Genomic DNA, 23,503 nt, shown 5'->3' with positions numbered 1-23,503 from the left:
AGAAATTAATCCAGGCTAGAGGACTGAGATGCACACCTATCATCCTAGCACATCGGAGTCTGAAGCAGGATTCTCAATACTGGATTACAACGAGACGCCACCTCACATAAATAGTGCAAAGACAAGAATTCAGTTATTTCACAGGCAGTCTGCACAACATCACAGTCCACACAACAAAGATCTTTTGTTTTTTTCCTCTGGCAAATCGCTCAGTTTTATTTACCCCTTTCTTCCTTTATCTAGGAAATTTTATTGGCACATAATAATCAGAGTAGCTTTCATTATGGCATGTTCATACATGCATACGGTATACTTCGATCATAGTCATCCGCTATCTACTCCCTCCAAACCAATGGTCCCTCTTTTGCCTCCATGTCACCTTTGACCATGGTTTACCCTAAACTCCTATAATTAGCAACATCTTTATGATAGATAATATGCGCTTTATCTTTAAAAGGAAGAAACTGCTGTCGGTGCTAAGAAACAGTTGCCGATTCGCTGGCAGTGTTTGGGATTTATCACTTTCCTGCCCTGTTGCAACTGAAGCAAAAACCAACAGCTTGGAAGGCCGGGCAACTTCCTGAGCGCCGCATTCACAGAAATGCAACTGTTCATTGACAGACCCACCAACTTCAGCGTCGCCCGCGACACAGGGATAGGGACGCGCAAGCGCCCAGAGGGCTGCGGTCGCACCTCCCGCGACCAGTGCCAACGGTCTAACGCTGCAGCGCCCCGCCAGAGCTTGCAAACACACCCGTCTGGGCATGCGCGCTCCGCGCTGCCCACTACGCCCGCCCTCCCCTTCTTGAGTGACACTGTCTCAGAAAACTCAGGCGCCACACTGCGCCTGCGGGAAAGGAGGAGGCGGAGGGCGGGGCGCGGTTGTGGGCGGAGCAGGAGGCCGGGAAGAAGCCGCGCGAGCGCAGTGGCTCAGCGGGCAGGAAGCGGAGCGCGCGGGGGCGGGGCGGGCGCGCGGGGGCGGGGCTCGGGCCGCCGCGCATTGTGCAGCGGCTGGCCGGCGCGGCAGGCCCTGGACCCGTGTGGTTCCCGGGCATGGTGAGCAAGGGGCTGCTGCGCCTGATCTCTTCAGTCAACCGCAGGAGGATGAAGCTGCTGCTGGGCATCGCGCTGCTCGCCTACGCCGCCTGTGAGTGCGCGCGCGGTGGGCGGGAGCCCATTCATTCCCGCGCGGCGGGGAGCGGGCGCTGCGGCCGGCCGAGCGGCGGGCTGTGCAGGGCCGGGAGCCGGGTGCCCGCTTCCACGAGGCTGCACTTGTGCAGTGGAGCCGGTGGCTGCTTGGCTTGCAGCCCGCCCCCGCGTAGGCCCGGCGTCCGACCCGGTGACCGGTGGAGGGGCCTTTGCCCCGGACGCGGTGGTCACGTTCCCCGCCCGAACCGTAGGCACTGCGGACTCGACCGACCTCGTTGTCCCCGGCAGCTCGTACTGGCCTGAGCGGCTACGGTGTCCATGGCGTCCGGGGAGCCCGCTCGGTCCGGGTTAGCGATCCTGGAGAGTGCCGCTTGGGGACACCCTTCAGACGGTGCTGGTTAAGTAGGATATAAATACTGTAGCCATTGGCAGGGACCCCGCTCTGACTGTTTGCTCCGCAGGAAAATTACTCAGCATTTAACTCTGGGGGGAGCTGAGTGTTGCCATCCCCCGTGGATGTCCTGTGTTGCGATGCTCCAGTATCGAGGCTCCCCGCCCCCCATGCCGCGCCCGGTACTCCTCAGGCGTGGCGGGACTAGGGCCAAGCCCAGGAAGGAGGCACAACATAGGGGACCGGGCAGGGAGGATGTCATTTGGGTCCTTACAACCTGGCTACTGGAGAGAGGGTAAAGCCACTGCGCAGGCAGGTGAGGGACCCTCAGCTTCTCAGAGGAGGCAAAGTCCTATTTTATTTTGTTGTTGTCTTTGAGCTTTGCCGTGGGGATATAATAGCTGCTATTAATACTTTACCAAGTACCAAAATTGGGCTAAAAATAGCTCTCAGAGTGAGCTGCTTCTAAATCCTGGCCACCCTGGCAGACATACTCAGATGAAACCTGCTAAGTGATTGAGTTTCCAAGGCTGTGATTCCCAGGTGAGTAGGTACTTCGGAAAGTGAGTTTAGCTGATGGGTTGTAGGCGCTGGTAAGATGCAGCCTGCCTGCTACAGCTCAGCTGATCCAGGAGGAGGAGCCAGGACGCTCTGGAAAGGCTTCTGGTTGCTAGGAGAAGTTTTAGGTCTGGGTTGCTTGGTAGATCTGATTGGTTTCTGCAGGAAAGGAAGAACTAGCCTCAAGTGTGATCTGTGTTAAGAAGAGCCCACATTCAAGAAACAAGACCCCTTACAACTGTGTAATTATTGCTGTGATAATAATAGTAATGCCTAAGTTAGCTGAGTGCTTAACTGTATGTGTAGGTAGGATTCCTGTACAGCTGCATTTGATTACTTCACATACCTGAAGATGTGGGTAATATGATTATTATTACCATTTTATGGGTGAGAAAATTAAGAGCACGAGAGATTAGCACCTTTATTATCCTGAGCCCAGATTCATTCTGGCCTCAGAGAGGGCGTGAGCTGGGGCTAGAACTCAGGTCCCTGGACAGCAGTTTCAGTGTTGATTTACTTACCAAGGGCTTCTAAGGTGAGGCATCGGTGTTTAGAATTAGGAAGTGGGGAATTTTTGGAGCCATGGCAAGCGTTGTTACCAGTCGTTCATTCCACCAGCGCATTTCACTCGGTTTTCAACGTTGTCAGTTGTTGAATGTGGCAGCCAGGCACAGCATGAGTACAGAAACACCAGGCTTTTGCTTTGGTGGTACAGACCCTAGACCCAGTAGTTCGGCACAGGCTTCTCACATTTGAGTGTATCAGAGTCACCCAGTGGCTTTTTAAAAACACTTTGTTTTATATTCAGCAGCTCTGGGATGTGGCCTGAAAACTTTCCGTTTCTAATATAGCTTCTCCTAAGATGCTTTTGTTGTGGTTTAGAGAATCTTTTTTTTTTTTTTTTTTCTTGGTTTGTTTCATCCTTGTAGTCCAGGGTGGCCTTAGATTCTCAGTAATGCAGAAGTCCTTCTGAGGAAGATCCTGCTTTGAAAACCATTTGCCAGGAAAGAGAAGGGCACGGATCCAGTACTCCTGCAAATAAGTTTAAGCTCACAAACTGAGGTGGTGGGGGGTTCAGTGTTTACAGGCAGGGACTCCCAAGTGAGAGCAGTCAAGGATGTTGGTTTCCGTAAGAAACCAGGATGTGAGCTGGGAATGAAGGATATGGAGGAGTTAACAGGAGGGGATGCTCTCCAGAAAAAGCAGCACTTGAAGAGGTCCTGTGGCACCGAAGAGCAAACAGTAGTCTAGTAATGCAAGGGAGAGCAGTGTTCTGGGAGTGTGGAATCGCAGCACAATGATGAAGCTACCCAGGCAGGCAGGCAGGCAAGGACTGGAATTGGCAGGCCAGGAGGTCTTGGCTCAGCTCAGAGAATGGGTACTGAGTGTAGCTATGAGGATTTAAAGGCTAGGTTGGAGAGAGTATTAATAATGAGAAGTAATGGTAAGTCTGAGTTGCTTTGCCATGAAAACATTATTACAGGGCTTCTGATTGGTCATATCAGAGGATGCTGAAAGTGTAGTCTATGGCAGCACCTGTGATGTCTTTTTAACTAGAATACTGTTTGTTTGTTTGGCAATTTCACACATGGAAGCAATGTATCCTGATCATGTCCACCCCCCCTTTCCTAGATACCTCCAACCCCATCATGTCTTCCTTTTTGTTGTTAGTAACTCACCACGTCCAGTCAGTGCTGCCTGTTGGAATGGTAGTGACCCATCCTGGTGACTTGATCTTGCACAGGTAACCATAGCTGCAGGGAGTCCATGGGTGCGGTGGCTGTGTCATCCTAAAGACAGCATTTCGCAGCACTCCTTCCCATCCTCCAGCCCTTCGGTGGTTTGTTCCTCCCTCCTGTTTTCTAAGATGCTCCCTGAGTGTTGAGGGAGGGGCGATGGAGATGCCAGCGTTTAGGACTGAGGATTCAGTAGACACTAATGTCAGCGCTTTGACCGGATCTATTTATTAACTTGCAGAGAGAAGCTTCTCCGGCCAAGGCTGAGGGCATCACTGACCTGTGGGCCTGAGCATACATATTTAGAAGCAGTTGGACAACATGTCCTTTAGCAGGCCCTGGAGCCCGCGACCTTCTGAGCCGGGTGGTGGGCTTTTAACCAGCTTTATAGCACTAGGTCTGAATTCACTCTTGTGGGTCAGGCTTCCGACCCACAAGTGACTGGTTGCCCTCTATCACTTTTGTGACGTCATTGCAGCACTGGGCTCATCTTGCCTGGAAGGTTGCTGTTATAGCCTGAGAGTTGCCTGCAAGGATACCATCAGTGATTCCCCCCCCCCCACACACACACCCGTGTAACACTTTTTGCCACAATGCATGCTAGGCAGCAGGGAGGATGTTTTCATACTGATTCCAGCTTGATGTCTCTGCGTCCCGCAGCCACAGTGTGTTGTCTTCAGCGGTGAAGATTTATCATCTAGTTCTCGTAATGCCCGTGATTGCTAATCTCTGTTTCTCTTATTAATAATCCCGCCTTCTTGTTACAATAGAACACCTCTGTTTGACAGTACACAAATACCCCTAGTTATGGCACTTTCCCCTTCAGACCGCTCTCTAGAAGTGTTCTTTCTGTTCTGCCAGAAGAGCACGAGTTCTCTGAGCTCTGAGCCCTTGTCTTCTCCCAGCCTTGGCGCCTGCTGGGGCCGACCTGCTGTTCCTGCTGTCACGTACCTTCTGTGTCAGGACAGCAGGCACGTATTACCCGAGGCTAACTCAGTGTTGCACTGGAGTTCTTTTTCATGCAGATGGATGTTTCTGTCTGCATGAAGTTCCCTAGCCTTTGCATCGGCCCACGTGGTACTTAAGGCAGTGCCCATTGAGAGAGCCCAAGGGAATGAGTCTAAATTCACCACAACCTTCCATGTAGCTGGCAGAGGTTCAAAATGCTCACCAGTAGCGCTTTTGGTTTTCAACTTGGGTAGAACTGAAGAAGTTCCGATGAGTCTTCGCAAGGCCTGCGGTCAGCAGTCTCCTCTGCCCTCATTCCCCCAGCACTTAGCACCAGGCACCCCACTTCGGGCTCATGGTTTTGATGGTTTGGGTCTGAGACTTAGGTTTCTTGATTTTTCAGATGGAGCTGTAACTTGTGACTTCATTCTTTGGAAAGTGATCAGGTGTTTGCTTTCTTTCCCCCCCTCCGCCATGCTCTTGCTGACCCCATCCCCACATCCACACGGTATTATATTTGAGATCATTTGGTGTTTACATGCATGACTAAATGCTGCTGGATGGCAGCCATGCATGCCCCGTGTTTTGTTCTTGGCTGTCTCCCCTACCCCCTTTTAAACGTGTTTTCTCTGTATTGTGACTGATCCAATGCGATTTTTCTTTCTCTTTTTTTGCCAGTTGTCTTTGTCTAGGCTGCTTGTGTATTAGAGCATCCTTATGTTGGCGCCTTCCAGAGATGTGGCTGGGGATAGGCTGCCAGCCTCAGTACTCCCATCTGCCTGGCTCTGTCTATGGTTGGGCACTTTGACACTATGCACGGTGCCCTTTCTGTGTTCATATTTAGGGACTGAATGAAGATAGAATTTCAGAAAAGCATCTTTTCAGGATTTGGAAGCATCTTCCATTCTTTCCCAACTTCTAGTATTGTTTGAGAAGCATGAAGCCATTTCTAATGTTTCTGGAACATTATGGACAAATGTCAGGTTCTGCACTGTGCCCCTGGTAGCCACTGTTTCCAGGCTACTGTCCCTTCTCTGGTAGCACTTTCTCTTTGCTTGGTGGCCTTGAATAATGGTGTTCACAGCCTCCCCAGGACAGAACAGGCGTGCTGATCCTCACCTTTGGGCTAGAGTTCTGATGTGAAAACAAGCTAAGTTGTTGCATTTCATTTCTCTTCCTCTGGCTTGGCAATTAGCCATGGTTAAGGCGATGGAGCAATTCACTTCCTCTCCATCTTGATTTTGAGACTGGTCTCTCACTGAACCTGGAGCTCACCGATATGGCTCAGCCAGCCCACAGATACTCCGGTCTCTCTCTCCCTGGTGTTGGGATTTTACAGATCTGCACTGCTGTGCAAGCTCTTTGACATGGGTGCTAGGGGTCCAAACTCAGGCGCCCATGCTTGTGTGGCAAAGCACTGTACCCATTGAGCCATGGCCTCAGTCTTCTTATTTTCTAAATAGAGAATCCAGTAAAGATACACGTGTTGCATTTCATTTGGTTGCCATGTCTCATAAATTTCCTAAATGAGTAGCCTTACACACACACACACACACACACACACACACACACACACACACACGTTTCTCATGATATTTACCTTTTTGAAATTTCAAGCCCGCGTCAGTGGTCTCACACAACACTCTCATTTTGGGATTTATCTGATTGCTTCGTTGTTATTAAACTTGGGTGTACATTTTAGTACAGACTTGGGATACAGTTCCGTGGCATTGTGGTTGTTGAGCACCAAAAGCAATTTTCCTAATTAGTGCTTGCTAAGTGATATCGCATTAGGAGACACGTCGTGTTGAGTTGGTTCTTCTGCTGGTGATGCCAAACCTGATGGACTGGAAGGGCTAGCTCTTGCATTGCTTCACTTACAAGTGCATGCCCAAAGCATCGCTTTAGAGTGATTCTTGAGGCTGTGTGTGTGTCTGGTTCTCCTGCCTGGTGCAGTATTTATATGGGGAGGAGGGTTACAGGTGGTGATTTTTCTAATGTAGTTAATCCATCTGCACAGACTAATCTTTCTGAAAAGAACTTTCCATCCTTCCCTTTTCTCTCATTCTCTGTATTAGTTTCCGGTGGGTGACTGCTGTTGCCCAAGTTAGTTGGTTTTACGACAAGAGAAATGTATTCTGATGTCAGAGTTGTCAAGCCTGGGCTTCCTCCTCAGGCTCTCAGGGCTCCAGGTGCCCCTCCCTGGCGGCTTGTGTCTGTATAGCTCCTCTCTCTGCCTCTGTGGTCACATGGCTTCCTCATCTTCCCGCTGTAGAATCCTCATGGTGCTTTTTCAGAGGGCATTTGTCACTGGTTCTAGGACACACCTAGATAATCCCGAAGGATTGTTTTGTCTTGAGATGCTTATTCACATCTGTAATAAGTTTATTCAAGTTCTCGCAATCAGACCCAGATACATTTTGTTCGCTCTTTCTTTCAGTAGTCTTTAATATGGTCTTAAAAAAAAAAAAACGGCACTGTGTACTCATGCATTGTCTTTGAACATTTGTAGCTTCTCCATGCTCCAGCCTCATCTTGTTCTTCCTGTACCCTGAACCCGGGATGACCCATCCCTGCTCCTCACAGCGGAGCCCTAACGCTGTGCATCACTGATGGGTATCATTGCCCTCAGTCCATCACTGTGAATAGCTGGGAAATGCAGCTATTTTTCCTGTGAGTTTTTGGTAATACTTCCAGTATAAATTTCAGTGTGGCTGGCTTCTTCCCTCCCTCCCTCCCTCCCTCCCTCCCTCCCTCCCTCCCTCCCTCCCCTATTTCACAGTGCCATTTCCAATGTGTTTGCTTATTTGTTCTGTCTACAGGTAAAATACTTCAGATAAATTTTCAGCTTTATGGTGTTGCTAAAAACGTTCAAATTTAGTAGAAACCAGAGTTCAGATTTTCGAATTTGGGTCTTCCAGGCTAGCAATATGCAGTACAGCCCTTGAGGGTTGTTGGGCAGTGGCTAAGAAAAGCAGAGCCCTGTAGCGCCCACAATCTGGATCCTGAGGGGAAGCTGCTCATGGTAGATAAGGTGCTGTGCTGCTCAGCCAGCATGCACAGACGTTTTCAGTTTGTGAAGAGTGTTTACAGTGTGTAAGCCATGTACACGGTACAGAACAAGACCATCAGAACGGTCTTTTTCTGCTGCCCCACCGTGTAGTTCCCATCATTAGCTTGGTTATCCATCCTCTGTTGGATTTTGATAATATAGGCACACTTGTGTGTCTGCATGCTTGTCATCTTGTTAAGAAGAGTGAGGATTTATGGATGCCACCCCTTTTTATTGATGTGTAGTAATCCTCTGAGCAGTGCTTTATTGTTCTGGACCAGTATCCCATGGAGAGGGGACATGATTTCCCAATACTCGTGCAATGGATAGACTTCTGTACAGGCTTCCACAAGCTTCATGAGAAGTGCCCCCCCCCCAAGAATATATTTGCAAATGTTTCTTTTTTACACATGTGTGAAAAGGGAAGTTGGGGTTCCCTTTTGTGGGTTCTTAGATTCATTGATGAGTACTTAAAAACAGACTGCAAAGAAACTCGAGAACCATCTTATCAGAGACAGGAAAACAGCAGGGCAGGCAAGCTGTACATCCCCAGGGCTGCTGGGAAGAGGTAGAGAGGTCGGCTCAGCAGCAGAGGGCTGTGGAGAGAAAGAAGGTTAGAGTGTATGAGTTAGACGGCAGGAAGTAGTGAAGCAGCTTGGGAGAGTGAGGGGGCAGGGGCGGGTTCTTCAGAGACGGTGAGAATGCCCAGAGTGTCTGGGTTGGCAGTCTTAGGGTTTGGGCCAGCATCTAAAAAATCAGAGACAGGAAGACAAGTTGCACTTTATGTAGAACTCCGACAAGCTGGATTGGAGGGCACAGCAGTGAGGCTGGGTGAGCTTCTACATGGAGGGACATCTGGGATGTAGGTGTACATATATCTCATCAAAGGGTTAGTTATTGTTGTCAGCTTTCATGAAGGAAGGCATGTCAGGTGATTGACGGGCACATTTGAATGAACTCTTGAGAAAGAAAGCAGCAGTGTCTTTGTGATGGATAATTTTGGGGCAGTTTGGAAGGCCATGTCTCTACAAAGCGTCAGAGATAGGGTTCATACTTCTTTCTGTTGACTGTGTTGGCTGCTGTTGGCCTTCAGGAATGCTATGCCAATGCTGGTCTACCTTTGGGGGTTTAAATGAGAGTGGCCCCCATACGCTCATGTATTTGAATGCTCGATCTCTAGATGGTGGAACTGTTCTGAGAAGGATTAGGAGGTGTGGCCATGTTGCAGGGGGTGTTGCACTGAGGGTAGGCTTTGAGGTTTCCAAAGCCCCAGCCATTCCCAGTCTCTTGCTCTCTCTCTCTCTCCAACTTGGGGATCAGGTATAAGCTCTTAGCAGCTACTGCTTCAGTGCCGGGCCTGCCTGTCTGCCGTGGTGCTCCCCAACAGGATGCTCATGGATTCACCCTTTGAAACCGTAAGCTTCCCATTAAATGACTCCTTTTGTAAGTTGCCTTGGTCATGGTATCTCTTCATAGCAGTAGATCAGTACTTAAGTCACCACCTAACACTATGCCTGTAGTTTTAATTTGTCCTTCTCCACCGCTCTTTTTGAATGGCTGAACATCTTTCAGGTGTTTGAAAGCTATTGGTATGCCTTTTTCTAGTGAGTTTTTAGTCTACTCTCCTCTCTTTTATTGGGAGTCAGTATTGGGGTGCTAGCCACTCTTCATGTTGTAAATGACAGTATCTCAAGCCTGGTGTGATAAAATACAAGGATATATTTGTTTTTGCTCTGGATTCTTGGCACAGTTGTCCTAAACCCTTGGAATCTACTGAGTTATGGGAATGTCTTCTGCCCCTTCTTAAAATACTCCAGTTTATGCCAGCTGGTCACAAGGGAGCCTGCCATTGAGCTTGAAGCGTCAGCCCCACTCACTGGACCTGGGGGCACTGGCCACAGACCTTGGTACAGTTAATTTGAGTTTCCTCATTGGGTCAGTGAAGCTATCTGAAGTGCATTGGAGAGGGCGTGGCTACTACCCCAGTACTGACCTTGGGGTATGCTGCTGCTTCATTTGACTGTTTCCGGTTACATCCTTTCTATAAACAAACAGGCAAACTAGTAATTATAAGCAGAGTGCCCTCGAGTTCTGTAGCTACTCTAGCACTCGGGGTTGGGGGGGGAGGGGACACACGACAGGGACTCTGCTGTGCAGCTGGTCAGATGGAGCCACAGATGGTCTCTCAGGTGGGAACGGCTCCAGGGCTTAACTTTTCCTGTGAGGTCTTGGTGGCAGAATGAATGCGTTTGTTGGGAGCTCCGATTGGCATTTAGAGAGTGGGCGAGTGCGCTCCTGATGTGGGGAAAGTCCACACATTGGGTGTCAGAAGCAGGGCTTAGGATCCGTGGTCTCCATTGTCAACGGTTCCCTGATTCTCATGCCGTTCTTTAGAACCTGGTCAAGATAGAGTGCCAAGTGCCATCAGAATCGGAAGGATCAGGGCGCTCTCAGTGCAAGGGCAGCGTTCAGCTGATAGACAACATTTGGATGTTGGAGTTGAAGGCAAAGGGGAACCTGAGCCAAACCGGCAGGAGGCAGGGCACGGGAGCCTGAGTTCTGAAGCCAGCAAAGCAGAACATGGAAGAGAGTGGGCTTGGAGCCGAACCTCTCTTTAGACTCTCTGCCCTGGACGCTGCCTCTGTGCATCTTGTGGGTGTTGCATGTTGGTGTTAGACCTGCTGGTGGGTTTTAGTCCTGGCATATGCTCTCCATGCCAGCGCTGTGGACTGACCACGGCCTGGAATTCAAATGTTGAGGAAGTGGAGCCCTGGGAAGTGATTGGGTCCCGGTGTTGGAGGTCTCATGAATATTAATGCCCTGGAGGGCTGGTTTGTTCGCCTGCCATGTAACCACTTGTTAGGAACATGTCATCGTGTCGTCCACAAACCTGTGAACTCTCATAAGACAAGAGCCTGTTTATTCTCACAGCTCTTAGCTTCAGAACTGGGTGAAGCACAGTTAGGCTGCTTATAAGTCATGGAGTCTGGAACTTGGTCACAGCTGTCTGAGTTGACTCACACAACCCCAGGAATGTTGGCTGTGGAGTCTCGTGGCTCTCATGGACAAGCATCTAGCTGAGGAGACTAGTCACCAGATTCTCTGTGTGCACCGACCCACATTAAAAGAGTCTTTATAGTCTGCAAATGTGACAGTTTTAAGAACACCCAAGAGAGCGGATGAGTGTCAAGGCAAGGAACAGTCACTTAGGGCTGTCTCTCTTTTTGGAAAGAGTGATGTCCTCTGTCCTTCTTCAGGAAATTGTAACTTGGGACAAGCCTTGCTATTTCCCTTAGAAAATGCAACATCTATGCACTATGCTTTTCAGGGATAAATAAATACTAAAACCTACTGTGAGGAAAGGCCCGTTTGTGTAAAAACCATGGAAACAAACTTGTGGCGTGGGTGCTTCCCCTGAAGGGACCTGTGGGCCAGAATGTCAGCGGAGGCTCTGCCCAGAGTGACTCTCAGGTTTATTGACCAGTTTTGTTTTCTTTCCTTGCTGGTCAGCTATTTTGAGTTTCTTTAACCAAAACAGATAAGTGAAGTGGAGCAACAGCAGAAAACACTTGGCCTCCTTCAAGCAGCCTTCTTTTCAGAGGGAGTCTGAACGTGCTGGAGAAGAAAAACAGTGTTGTCAGGGTGCTGAGATCCTGCAGTGCTATTCTTAGTATCCTGGAGCCTTTTTATGGCCTCTTCAGAAATTGCAAACAGAACACACCAATTCTCGTTGACATAAATACTGGAGGTGCCTGGATTTCATTTGTTTTTGTTTTAAAGAAGGGATCAGGCAGCTGGGTTATGTCAGCAGCAGCAGAGTGGGCAGAGTGGAGGTGTGGGGGCGGCTCGGCTCTAATCAAGAAAAAGAATCCGATACCTGGGGTGCCGGTGGGTGGGAGCTAGTGGTGGGCAGGTCTTGTGGGATGGCCATGAACTCTAAGGGGTTCTCTAAAGGAGACTGCCAAGTTAGGATCTTTTTTCCTCTTAGTTTCCTTTGCGATTGTGTAGCTTACTTAATAATTCCCTGCTCCCTTTACTCCAGTGCACCTTAGTGATTGAAAAGACCACGGCGGCTCTCCCAGGTTCTTAATGTGGTGCAGGAAACCCCCCCACCACCACACACACAGTGAGGCAGCCTGTGCCCTCTTCAGGCCCCCACTTGCTTGTGTTCTCTACCCCTGTCCCCACCCACTAGTACAGCTGCAGCCGTGGGTGCTGGAACCGGAGTGGTGGCCCGCTGGGTCCGTCACCTGGCTGTCCTACTGGTGAGTTGAACTGGGGATGTGCTCTGTTTTATAGATGGGAAAACTGAAGTACACAACAGTTAGATATTTTGCCCTGGTTTAGTCTGGCAGTGAGCTGTGTTGTATCGTATAAGGATCAAAAACATTCCTATGACCATTTGTTAGCTTTTAGGTAGGTTAATGCTTTGTTTCAAAATTATGATAAGTACACATAAAAGATAAAATTTACCACTTTGGTGTTCTCTCTCTCTCTCTCTCTCTCTCTCTCTCTCTCTCTCTCTCTCTCTCTCTCTCTCCCTCTCTCCCTCCCTCCCTCCCTCCCTCCCTCTGTGTGTGTGTGTGTGTGTGTGTGTGTGTGTGTGTGTGTGTATGTGTGTGTGTGTGTCTGAGTATGCCAATATGTGTTGTATCACTATTTCTGGCTCAGCCTGTGTTTTAACCATTTCTAAGTATATGGTTCAGTAATGCTAAGTATATTCACATTATTTTATAGTCAGGCCCCAGGACATTTTCATCTTCCCCCACTGATGCTGTGGACCTTTTAAATAGCTCTACCAGCCCTCCTTCCAGCTCCAGGAAATCATTGTGTTTTCTATCATATGAATTTGACCACAGTGAAAACTTCCTTTTCATGTATTCATACATTTTGTGTGTGTGTGTGTGTGTGCTTGTGCATAAGTGTATGTCTGAGCATGTGTGTGCATGTGTCTGTGTGTGAGTGCCTTTTTACTTAGGCGCATCCACATTGTAGCATGTATTTGAATTTCCTTCTTAAGTCTAAGTGATATCCCACTGTGTTTGTCACATTCTGTTTATCATTCATCTGATCATAGGTACTCGGGTTGCTTCCACCTTTATACTGTGGAAAATGATGCTGCATAGGTATAATAATAGCTTGAGGCTTTGCTTTCAATTCTTTTTTATTAAATCTTTGAGAATTTCAAACATACACCATGTATTTGGTCATATTCCCCTCCCACTCCTCTCCCTAATTTTTTAATATAAATTTACTTATTTTGGTAGTCGTGTACATGACGTGGTATGAGTGTGGAGGTTAGAGGATAATTTTGGGGAGTCAGTCCTCATTCTACCTTGTTTTAAAGGCCTCTCTTACAGTTTCTGCTGCTGCTCCGTCTACTTCTGGCTAGCTGGCCCTTGAGCTTTCTGGTCGAGTTTTCAGTATAAATGCAGGGATTATAGCTGTGTGCTACCTCACCTGGCTTTTTCAAGTGGGTTCCGGGGGCTTTCATGGCAAGCCCTTTTTACCTCCTGAGCATCTCTCTGGCCTCTCTTCTTTGGTCTCTATACTCAGAACTGAGTAGGTAGATCATATGGTAATTGTGTTTTAATTTTTTTAGGGAACTGTCAATTTATTCCACAGCAGCCGTATTGTGTTCCTCTCGCACTAAGCTAGAGACCCAACTCATACTTTTGTTTTTGCAGCCATTCTAATGGTCCTGAGGTGGGTATAAGCTTTTCATGAGATAAGTCCTGAAGGAAATGTTTCTTTGAGGCAGTTCTGTTGGGATGCAGATAAGATGGAGGGAGCAGGAGGTATAATCAGCTGTATGTATTTGTGTGTTCCTATTAGAGAGCAAACTAACCATGGACTGAAGATACTAAAAAATGGTACTGAACTTGCCCAGTTTTTTCTTCTGATTAGTCCCTAACCAAAAGCATAAGCATATTTATACAGTATTTATATTGTAGTAAGTAACCTAGAAATGATATAAAGTATGTGATGGGTTATATACAAGTACAAGGTGAGGAGGAGGTGAGCATTTGTGAATTTTTCATTCCTGAGAGGAGTCCTGGAGTGTTGGCAGCATGGATACCAGCGAGAACTTGGTTTGGTTGGATTGAATTGGGGGTATTTTCCTTTCCACCTGCTGTTTTTTATTGGTGAGTGGTCAGCAGCCTCCTGTCTTCTTCCACTGGACATTTGATGTGGCTAAAGAGGAGAGGGCTGCACTCTATGGTCCTAGGTGGTCTGTTGTCAGTCTGTCTAGACCAAGTCCTCCATAGATTCGGTTCCCTGAGCTTAGGTAATGGGATAGCACATTCTTCTAACCAAACAACGATGGTCTCTTTCTGTGCACCGTGTCTGCGGGGCCCTCAGTTATTCTAAGCATGGTGGCAATGAATCTGCTTTGTAAAGAGATGGTATTAAATGTACTGTATATGCCTGCTGTACACATGCACCTGCTGCATTTTACCATGACTGGCTCCTTTGCCCCGCCCCACAATTGTTGTCCCCCTCCGCTCTCAGAGTCCCCCACCTGCAGCCCACCTCTCCCACTACTCACACCCCTCCCTTCCTCTCTCCTCTGCTCCTTACTCTTGGGCTCACCCCTTCTCTTGCAAGACGCCCATTTCCACACATACTTGACTCCGCCTGCCATACTCCACCCCAGGGCACATTGTTAGCTTGATCTCCAGGAACAACTGTTCACATAGGGTCCGCCCACTTTGATGGCTACCCCCGTGGAAAATGAGCCCAGCGTGCTTCCTCAGTTAGGGTATACAGCCCACTGAGGGCCATATTTGTGGACGGAGGAACAGATGCAAATTGTGCCCCTGGGCATTTGGCTGAGAGGTTATCATTCTAGACCCCCTTCCCCACATTCTGGCCCTTTGCTCCCATGAACTCAAAATGAAAAGACCGACTTAACCATTCAGAACTTTAAGGCTGTGTTCTAAGTTTTCAGAAGAATCTGCAAATAGAAAAATAAGTGCCCCGTGTGGGAAAGATGGGGTGGGAAGGACAGATAGGACGAAGGTCACGGTGCTCATAAGTGATGCGTAGAGAATGTCTTCCCGTCTAGAAATTGGCACAGTTCTACATCTAGGCAGCTCTCTGTCTTGGCTCTCTGGAAAGTTTTTGTAATTTCTTTCACATAGATGTCTGCTTTATTTATAATTTTTTTAAGAGTAGTTTATTTCCAGTGAGTCTCTTCGCATTCCCCCCAAAGTTCCAGCAGCAGTTCTGATGTACACAGTGAGCAGGAGCATTACCCCAAGGCTTAATTCATTAAAAAAAAAGTTCACCTTTCTTTCTGTGTTCATCCTCAGTATATGTATGTTCCCCTGTGTTATTCTTTTGTTGTTTATTTTTATTTTTTTTTTTTTTTTGTTTTTCGAGACAGGGTTTCTCTGTGTAACAGCCCTGGCTGTCCTGGAACTTAATCAGATCTGTAGTAGACCAGGCTGGCTTCGAACTCACAGACATCCACCTGCCTCTGCCTCCCTAGTGCTGGGATTATAGGCGTGTGCCATCACGCCCGACTACCCCATGTTATTCTTAAATACCCGTGTCCATGTTGTTCTGAGTGTTCCGGGTCTGATTGGGTGGCAGCACCCTTTAGATCAGGAAGGGACAGCTGGATTTCCTTTTCCTCCTGACTACTGTTCCTCCCCCATCCCTACTTTCTTTGTATCTGTGACTCTAAGACTATGGTCCTAGATGGCCTGTTTGAGGTTGTTCTCCAGCCCTGTCTGTGGTGGGATGGAGATGCAGGTGGAGAACAGTGTTTGCGGCACACTGCTGTCTGTCTGTTTTCTACATCAGCAGCCCGACAGACAGGCTGGAGCGGCTTGCTCTGTATGTGCTGGGCCCCCAGGTACTGCCTTCTGCTTCTGCCTCTTTAGTTTGCACCCTTGAATGACGAGGCCTGATGGCACTTGAGCTTTGTGGGTACCAGAGCAGTGGGGAGAGTGATGCCTTAACAACGTTTCCCCACAGACCTTGTCTGATGCCGGGGTACTGGGGAGAATTTTCTCCCTTTGTTGTTCTCTTTTTAACAATTCCATTTTCATAAGAAAGGCTAAAGAGATAGCACTCCTTTAGTAGCATCAGGGGAGGTATATTTCCATTCCTTGAGAAAAAAAGTATTGCCACACTGTCCTTAGGATCATCCTCTATCTGTTTAACAAGCACAGTGAGAAACACGGTGTGGTTGTGTTTCCTGAACCACCCGGGTCTCTGTTGGTGTCTGAGGTTCCTTGGAGAGAGTAAAGGTGAGTTCACACTCCTTATCACTTAACTCTGTCTCTCGATGGTTGCAAAGTCACTGCTGTTTGTTTTAGAATGAGTCTCACCCTGGAGCCTAGACATTTGCTGTGCAGCCTGGCTGTCTACACACTCATGGTCCTCATGCTCCAGCCTTTTTAGGTGCTCTGATTATATGCATGGTCCACCATGCCTGGCTCTTCAAAGAAGTTTTCCTATTTGAAGATGAAAAGTTGTTAGGTGTATTTCTTTCTGTTTCTTCCTGATGTCTTTACCAAATTCGATGTTGCTCTCCAGACTTGTAAAGATTGGGATATGTTTGTGTTAAGAGGAGATTCCAAAGACTAGGACTTTGAGCGTGACACAAGACCCACACATGTCCTGCTGCAGATGGCAGGAATGGTGTGGCTCTGTGGCAGAGATTTGCAGACAGAATGCCCAGTTCCAGCTCTAAGAATTAGCCACACCACTGTTATTAATGCCCGTTCCCAGCAAACTTTTTCTCTGCAGTCTTGTTACTGCGGAGCGCCAGGTTCCTAGGGTTAAGGGCAATTTACAGTTGGATAGAAAGGTTCTGGGCTTACGGAAAATTTACATATCCTTCTGAGGTTTAGTTTTAGTTCACAAGTCAACATTCAAATAACCCAGGACACTCAGAGAGCTTCTTTCCCTTCTAGGTAATCCAGTTGCCCTCCCCATAGGTGTATGTATATGGGTCATCTAAATAGCTTTCTTTGCATCCTGTATCTCTCAACAACACTTAGACATTTTTAATGTGCTGGTGGCTTTAGACCATCAGTTTTTCTCTGATGTACCATCATTTCTTTGGAAGAAAGTTTTCTGTGCAGGGCACTTCTCATTCATCTGATGGTTGCACAGATGATGTGCATAGACATCCTACTGTATCCTCATTTAGCTGAAAAGCCTTTGCATGAGGACCTTCAGCATGAGTGTTCTGCTCCTACAAATTGGTTCTTACAGCATCCAGGACTAGTAATAGAACTGTAGCTTAATGCCTGCCTCAGGGTTCCAAGGTCAGTTGTTTTAAAGTTCTTCCTGTCATCTGTACTAGCTAGGGTTTGCTAAAGGAAGGTACATGCGCATGCACACATACATACATACACAGAAGAATTCATAGAATGCGTACATACAACACGCACACATATGTATGCACACACATCTATTAGAATGTATTGGATCAGCTTAAACAATACTCAGGAAATAGTAACAGGTTGCGTCACACCAGAGAAGACCAAGAGTCTAGTGTTTGCTTAGTTTGCAAGGCTGGTGCCTCACCAGTCCATGTCTGATGCCAAAAACCTGGAGGATTCCTGGAGAGCCACTGGTCCTCAGCCCAGTGAAGGCAGGAAATGTGGGTTCTAATATCTGAGAAAGAATCAGCAGCAGCAACAAAGTAAATTTATTTGGTAGCAAGAGGCAAGGCCAACTGAGCAAAAGGCAAATGATTTTTCTCTTTTCCATGGTCTCCTGAAGGTGCTACCCAAGTTTGGGGTGGGCCTTCCTGCACCATCAGTCAAGGGTAATCAAGACAATTCCTCAGGTGACACTCTGCTCAGGTGATTCAAACTTGTGGGAAGTTGTCATTTAAAAGCAGCCATTACAGCAAGTTCATTCTTTGCTAATGGAATCTACATTGTGTATGTGCAGGTAGTTAGGACAGGGACATGTCCTCCCTGAGCAGGTGAGGGCTCTGCAGTGGAGCAGAGGAAGGACCCAAAGGAACATCTGAGGGGCTAGTTGTCAGAATCTGGGAAGGCTGGAGACAGGAGAAGAAAGGATTGATGTGAAGAGAGTATTCGGTGTTGTGTGATCCCTAGAGATGAGGCCAGAGAAGTGGTGGCAGAGTCTCATTATAGAGGGTTCTTCCAGCAGCCTGCTCAGGAGTATGAGACAGGGGCATTCTGGGGTTCACCTCTGTGGTAAGAATGCCCCTCATAGTCTGGGGCATTTGAACACTTGGTCTCCAGTTGGAATTGTGTTTGGGGAACTTAGGGGGTGTAACCTGTTAGAAGAAGTATGTCACTGGAAAGTCGTGCGCCACTTGTACTTCGCTTTCTCTGCTTGGTGCTTACAGTAAAGGACATGAGCTCTTGGCATAGCATGCATGATAACATGCTTACCTCTTCCCTACCATGATGGAGCTCTTACCCTTCTGGAACTGTAATCCCAAATGAACCCTTGTTCTATAAGTTGCCTTGGTCATGGTGCGGTCATCATGCCGGACTTTGCTGTGCTGAGTGTAGGGCGCGGAACTACACCAAACGGCTGCCCTGGAATCCTGCACAGCAGCACTTGGGGATGGTCAGAGCGAGCTGCCTCAGCACCTTCCTGCTTTCCGTCAGAGAGACCGATTTGTGTTGAGACCCGGATTGTTTGAGGACGGGATGCGCAGGTGTGATGGGAGAGATCAGAAGGTGCTCCGTCCAGGTCAGGGAGGCTGCTTGCTGCAATGGAAGTTCAATTACAGCACGAATGTTGGAGGGACAGTCAAACCGTAGCAGTAGAGCAGCAGGACTTTATGACGTAAGCCTGGGCGGTGTGAGCCTCTGATAAGGGTTTTGTAACTGAGGTTCAGGACCTATCAGCAGGGGCTGGTTAGGGGTTGGGGGCCACAGGGCAAGGCTAGGGCCACAGGGAGGTCTAATAAGTCTTTCTGTGCCTGAGGCTCACGGTGTTCAGTCACCATTGTCGTGGGGACTGGTTTCCATCCTGGGTGATCTCTTAGCACATACACACAAGACCTGGCCTGTGAGGATGGAGAAGCTGCAGTTAGAGTGTGGGCAGCCCCTTCAGTGAGGTTCCTGTTGCCTGACCTGTAGCACCCCAGCTCTGTCTGCAGTGGGAAGTGGGAAACTGAAGCTTCCCTTTTGAATTGAAAGGATGAAAAACCAGCATCTTCTCATTTGAACTTTTTGGCCAGTTAGACCAGAAGTTCACTGTTGCTCTTATCACAAGGATGATGGATGTTCTCACGTGCTGGGGGAGAGGATTTTAACTAGGTCACCCTAAAGCCCATCCAGGGTTAGTCACATGTTTACCCCATCCATAGTTTTTGCCTTGTTGGGATTTTGAAGGTTTGTAAGGCCCATCTTCCCCAGGAGCAGCTGATATTTCTTTGGGGGCCTCAGTCACTGGGTGGTGAGGATCTCCTCAGAACTGTACCCTATACACCGCTGTGTCTAAAGACAGTCTGTTCCTGTGAATTGGTTGCTTCTGCTGAGGGAAACGCAATAGGTAGGCTGGTTGGAACGCACCTCATACCTGCTTCTGCTGAGGGAAATGCTACAGGTGGGCTGGTTGGAGCGCACCTCATACCTGCTTCTGTTTGAGGGCTGGAATTGATGTCAACATCTGTGAGTTAAAGGGAATGATGAACCGAGCTCTGCTCTGACTCAGGCTGTTTGACCACTTAACTACCATTACATTGTATCGTGGCCTTTGTGGTTGGGAATTCACAAGGGGAGATGAGTCTTTTATGTTCTCTGATGTCTGGGACTTTGGTTGGAGTTAAATCAGACAGCCACTGGGAAGACCCACCAGCACACGGCTTCTTGGCTAGCCCAGGAGCAGTACACTCAGCACTGGCTGTCGGTGTGTCCACAGTACTCCCCATCCAGCCTTCTTCCACGGTGACGCAGGGCCACCAGGCTGACTGTGCCCACCTTCAGAAGTCACCTCTGATCTCCTTGTGATCAAAGCAGCACAAAGCCCGTGGAGTTCAGAGAGGGACACGGAGCCACCCACCCTTGCGACAAGTATTACAGGTGTAATCTTGGAGTCCCTGTGGTGGTTTGAATGAGAGTGGCCCCCACAGGACCATATGTTTGAATACTTAGTCCTCAGTTGGTGGACCTGTTTGGGGAGGATTAGGGGGTGTGGCCTTGTTGGAGGAGGTGTGTCACTGAGGGTGAGCTTTGAGGTTTCAAAAGCCCATGCCCCTACCATCTTGCCCATTCTCTCTGCTTGTGGATCAGGATGTAACTCATCTACTGCCCAGCGCCATGCTTGGTGCCATGCTCCCCACCATGATAATAGATTAAACCACTGAAACTAAGCACCCTCCAGTTAAATGCTTTCTTTATAAGAGTTATCTTGGTCATGGTGTCTAGTCACAGCAGCAGACCAGTGACTAAGACAGTTGCATTGGTCTTGTGCTTTGTCACAGTGATAGAGCCTTGACTAAGACAGTCCCTTTGTGTAAGAACACAGTGACACCATAGAGCTTTGCCAGGAGCACTTAGCTGATAGAGCTGTAGGTCAGAGCAAGCATTTTGATTCACTAAACACACTCTGAAGAGTTGGGGCAAGCACTCACCCGTCTACTAGCAGAATGGGTGCAGTAACATTGTTCTGGAACTTTCTTTGCCAATTATACTTGAAACGTGCTCAGGGTGCCTTCTGTTTGTACAATTTCTGTTTTGAATATTTCCTAAAGTAAAGTGTTCTGGGCTTTAAATTTAATTAAAGTGGTGACAATAGCTGGTCATTTTCCTGGACTGCTGCGAGTCCTTCATAGGGGAGCAGGTTACTGTCCACCAAGCACTTCTCTGAGGGCGGTATCACTGGGGAACATTTGCTGCATGGCATCAGGGTTGGGGATCAGCTTAGAGGACAGTTTTGGAAATGAGCACAGTGCCATGCTTCTCTGAGAGAGTTTTTAGATGGATGCAGTCTAGATGCTGGCAGCTTGCACCAGTAATCTCAACACTCGAAAGAGTTTGAACTAGGAGGATTGCCACAGGTTCTCATCGGCCTGGGCTACAGAGTAAGACCCCGTTTTAAAAAACCAGTCAAGCAGATCAGAGTGTGGTGGTGCACACCTTTCATCCCAGTACTTGGGAGGCAGAGACAGGTGGATCCGTGAGTACCGGGCCAGCCTGGTCTACTTAGTAAGGCCAGTCAGGTCTGCATAATGAGGCTGAATGAGAAAACAGGCAATAACAGAAATTTTAGAAATACTCTACTTAGTTTGTCTCTCTTTTAATTTCTCCCATTTCTTGCTTCTCACTGGTGAGCTAGTTCAGGGCCCTCCCACCCCCCAGTACTTTCCTCCTCTCCTTGAGAGAGATGCTTTTTCTGAGACAGATGTCTTTTCTGTGTCAGCTACATTCCCCTTCTTGACAATGAGATTTCTTGTGTGGGATGCTTTGGATGCTGATCCTAGTCAGATCTAATGGCAACAAGAAGATGCTTGGGCCCATGCATACTAACTTCAAGGTCTTCCCAAGCTCACACAGTGCCCAGCCCTGTCAGCAAAGACATTTGTCCACATCGTGTGTGAATTTCCTATACCTAACAGGAAAGAAGACAGAGAGGAATGTGGGCAGAATGTCAGGACCGAGCATTGATAGCATAAGTGTCTATGATATAGTCCTCTGCACGGTAATTTAAAGTGGTTTTGCATAGTCTAGTAAGTTCCCTATCCCTTATCAAAAAAAAAAAACAAAAAAAAACAGGGGCTAGACATGTTTCAGATTTTCAGAGTTTTTTTATTATTTTGTTTTTAAAAAATAATTTATTTGATTTTATTTTATGTGCATTGGGGTGAGGGTGTCAAATCCCCAGGAACTGACGTTACAAACAGTTGTGAGCTACCATGTAGCTGCTGGGAATTGAACCTGGGTCCTCTGGAAGAGCAGCCAGTGCTCTCAACTGATGAGCCATCTCTCCAGCCCCTCCAGAGATTTTTTTTTAAAAAGAGTATTTGCATGCCCTTGAGTTGTCTTGAGAAGGGAACAGACTCTAAACACAAAGTCCATTTGTTTCTTATACTTGCAGCCTAAAGATAATTTTATACAATATTCTAAGAAATTTTGAGCATGAAACTGAATTTCACAGCATGGAATTTCCTGATTGTAGTAGCTCTGAGCCAAGGCTCAGAATCAGATTTGGGCACATTTCAGATACCGGATTTAGGGATTCTCAACATTTTTATGTGTTTAGATATCTATGATAAGATGTCACTGTTGGGTTGGGACAACTTCTGCGGAGTTAACTAGAGGTCACTGTGCTCAGACACCTGGTAGATAACCCGCTGGTCAGGTGCCTGTAGCCAGATGGGGAGAGGACTGGCAAGTACCCGCTGTGGAAGGAGGCGGGTAAGTGCTGCAGTGAATGGCGGGCCGCCACCTCGGCCCCGGTGAGCCCCTCTGGGCTCTGACTATCACCATGCATAGGGAGAACTTGGACTGAACCCCAGCTTCTTTAAGGTGTGCGATTCTTTGGCTTTTTTTTTTTTCTAGGAATGAATCTTTCTTAAACAGAATATTGAGGACAAAATGTTTTTCAAAGCACATCCTTGTGTTTCCAAATGCCAGAACAGCAGGAGTACATAGGAATCTTATTTTCCACTTTTTAGATAGTCTTGATTTTCCTGAAAACAGAGTATATGTTTTACTGTCTTTGTGAATTTTTTTTTCAGTGAACTTTAAAAAGTGTATAAAAATTAAAATTTGATCATTTGGAATCCCTGAATATTATAGATTTAAATACTAATTTTGTCTTTCTTTTTCTTTCTCTTGCAGCTGTTTGGGGCAACTTTGTTAACATGAGGTAATTGTTTTTCATTACTTGGGCATTATGGCTGGGTTTTATAGAGTCAGTTGTAACTCAGTTGGCTCATGAGTTAATTGAATATTTTTGATGAGCTGCTGTGCTGTTCACACATCTGGGTGTTTCATTTCTCCTATGGGTGTTCTCAAGGGAGGCAACTGATTTTAGAGTTCATCCCGGTGACGTTCAGATGGAGACGATGGCCAGTGTGTTACCTGACTCCCTCCCCTCCTCCAGTAGATGCACACTGTTGACACTCGCCTTTACCACTCACGTGTGAAGTGCATTCTGGGTGGCTAGAGTGGGAACAGAGGGCCTTGTACACAGCTCTCCCACAAGGAAGATGTCTTAGAAGTCAGGGTTGCCTTCTTGCCTCAGGGAGCCAACTACAGCTTGAGCCTTCCTGATCTCCAAAATGCTCGGGACCAGAAGCATTTAGATTTTAGAGAGTGTTTGTTTGTTTTCTTTTATATTTTTGGAATATTTTTGCATGTAGAATGAAATTGTGTGGGGTAGGACCTATGTTTAAACACGGAATTCACTTGTATTTCTTACACTATACATAGCCCGAAGGTGACTTTATAGATACTCTTGGTGAGCCTGTGTTTTAACCCTGACCTGTCCCTTGAGGTCAGCTGTGGAATTTTCTTGTTGGTGCCCACCTTGTTTCAGATTTCAGGGTATTTGGGGTTTTAGATGTTTGGATTTTCAGGTTAAGGTTGTTTGGTCAGTATTAGATGTGGTTGTCTAGACCTCCTTCCTGTCTGGGGTTAAGGCTTGTGGGACCTTATAGTTTGAGCGTGCATGTTTTGTTTTGTTTGGGACAGAGTACTACCATGTAGC

At 47.5% G+C, this 23,503-nt stretch overlaps 1 protein-coding gene across 2 annotated transcripts in view; it reads left to right on the top strand.

The window, feature by feature from the left end:
• The first annotated feature begins 928 nt into the window (after positions 1–928).
• Positions 929–23,503, top strand: part of Uxs1 (UDP-glucuronate decarboxylase 1) — a 75,972-nt gene continuing 53,397 nt past the window's right edge. The window contains exons 1-2 of one of the 2 annotated variants that reach the window (XM_028865818.1): positions 929–1,147; positions 22,633–22,660. In XM_028865818.1, the coding sequence (XP_028721651.1) occupies positions 1,054–1,147; positions 22,633–22,660 (122 nt within the window). In that variant the 5' untranslated portion in view covers positions 929–1,053. The remainder of the gene's footprint in view (positions 1,148–22,632; positions 22,661–23,503) is intronic. The other variant, XM_028865819.2, reaches the window with a different exon arrangement.

Source organism: Peromyscus leucopus, chromosome 16_21 (assembly GCF_004664715.2).
Source record: "Peromyscus leucopus breed LL Stock chromosome 16_21, UCI_PerLeu_2.1, whole genome shotgun sequence".
NCBI lineage: Eukaryota > Metazoa > Chordata > Mammalia > Rodentia > Cricetidae > Peromyscus > Peromyscus leucopus.
This window is presented reverse-complemented; position numbering and strand designations above follow the sequence as displayed.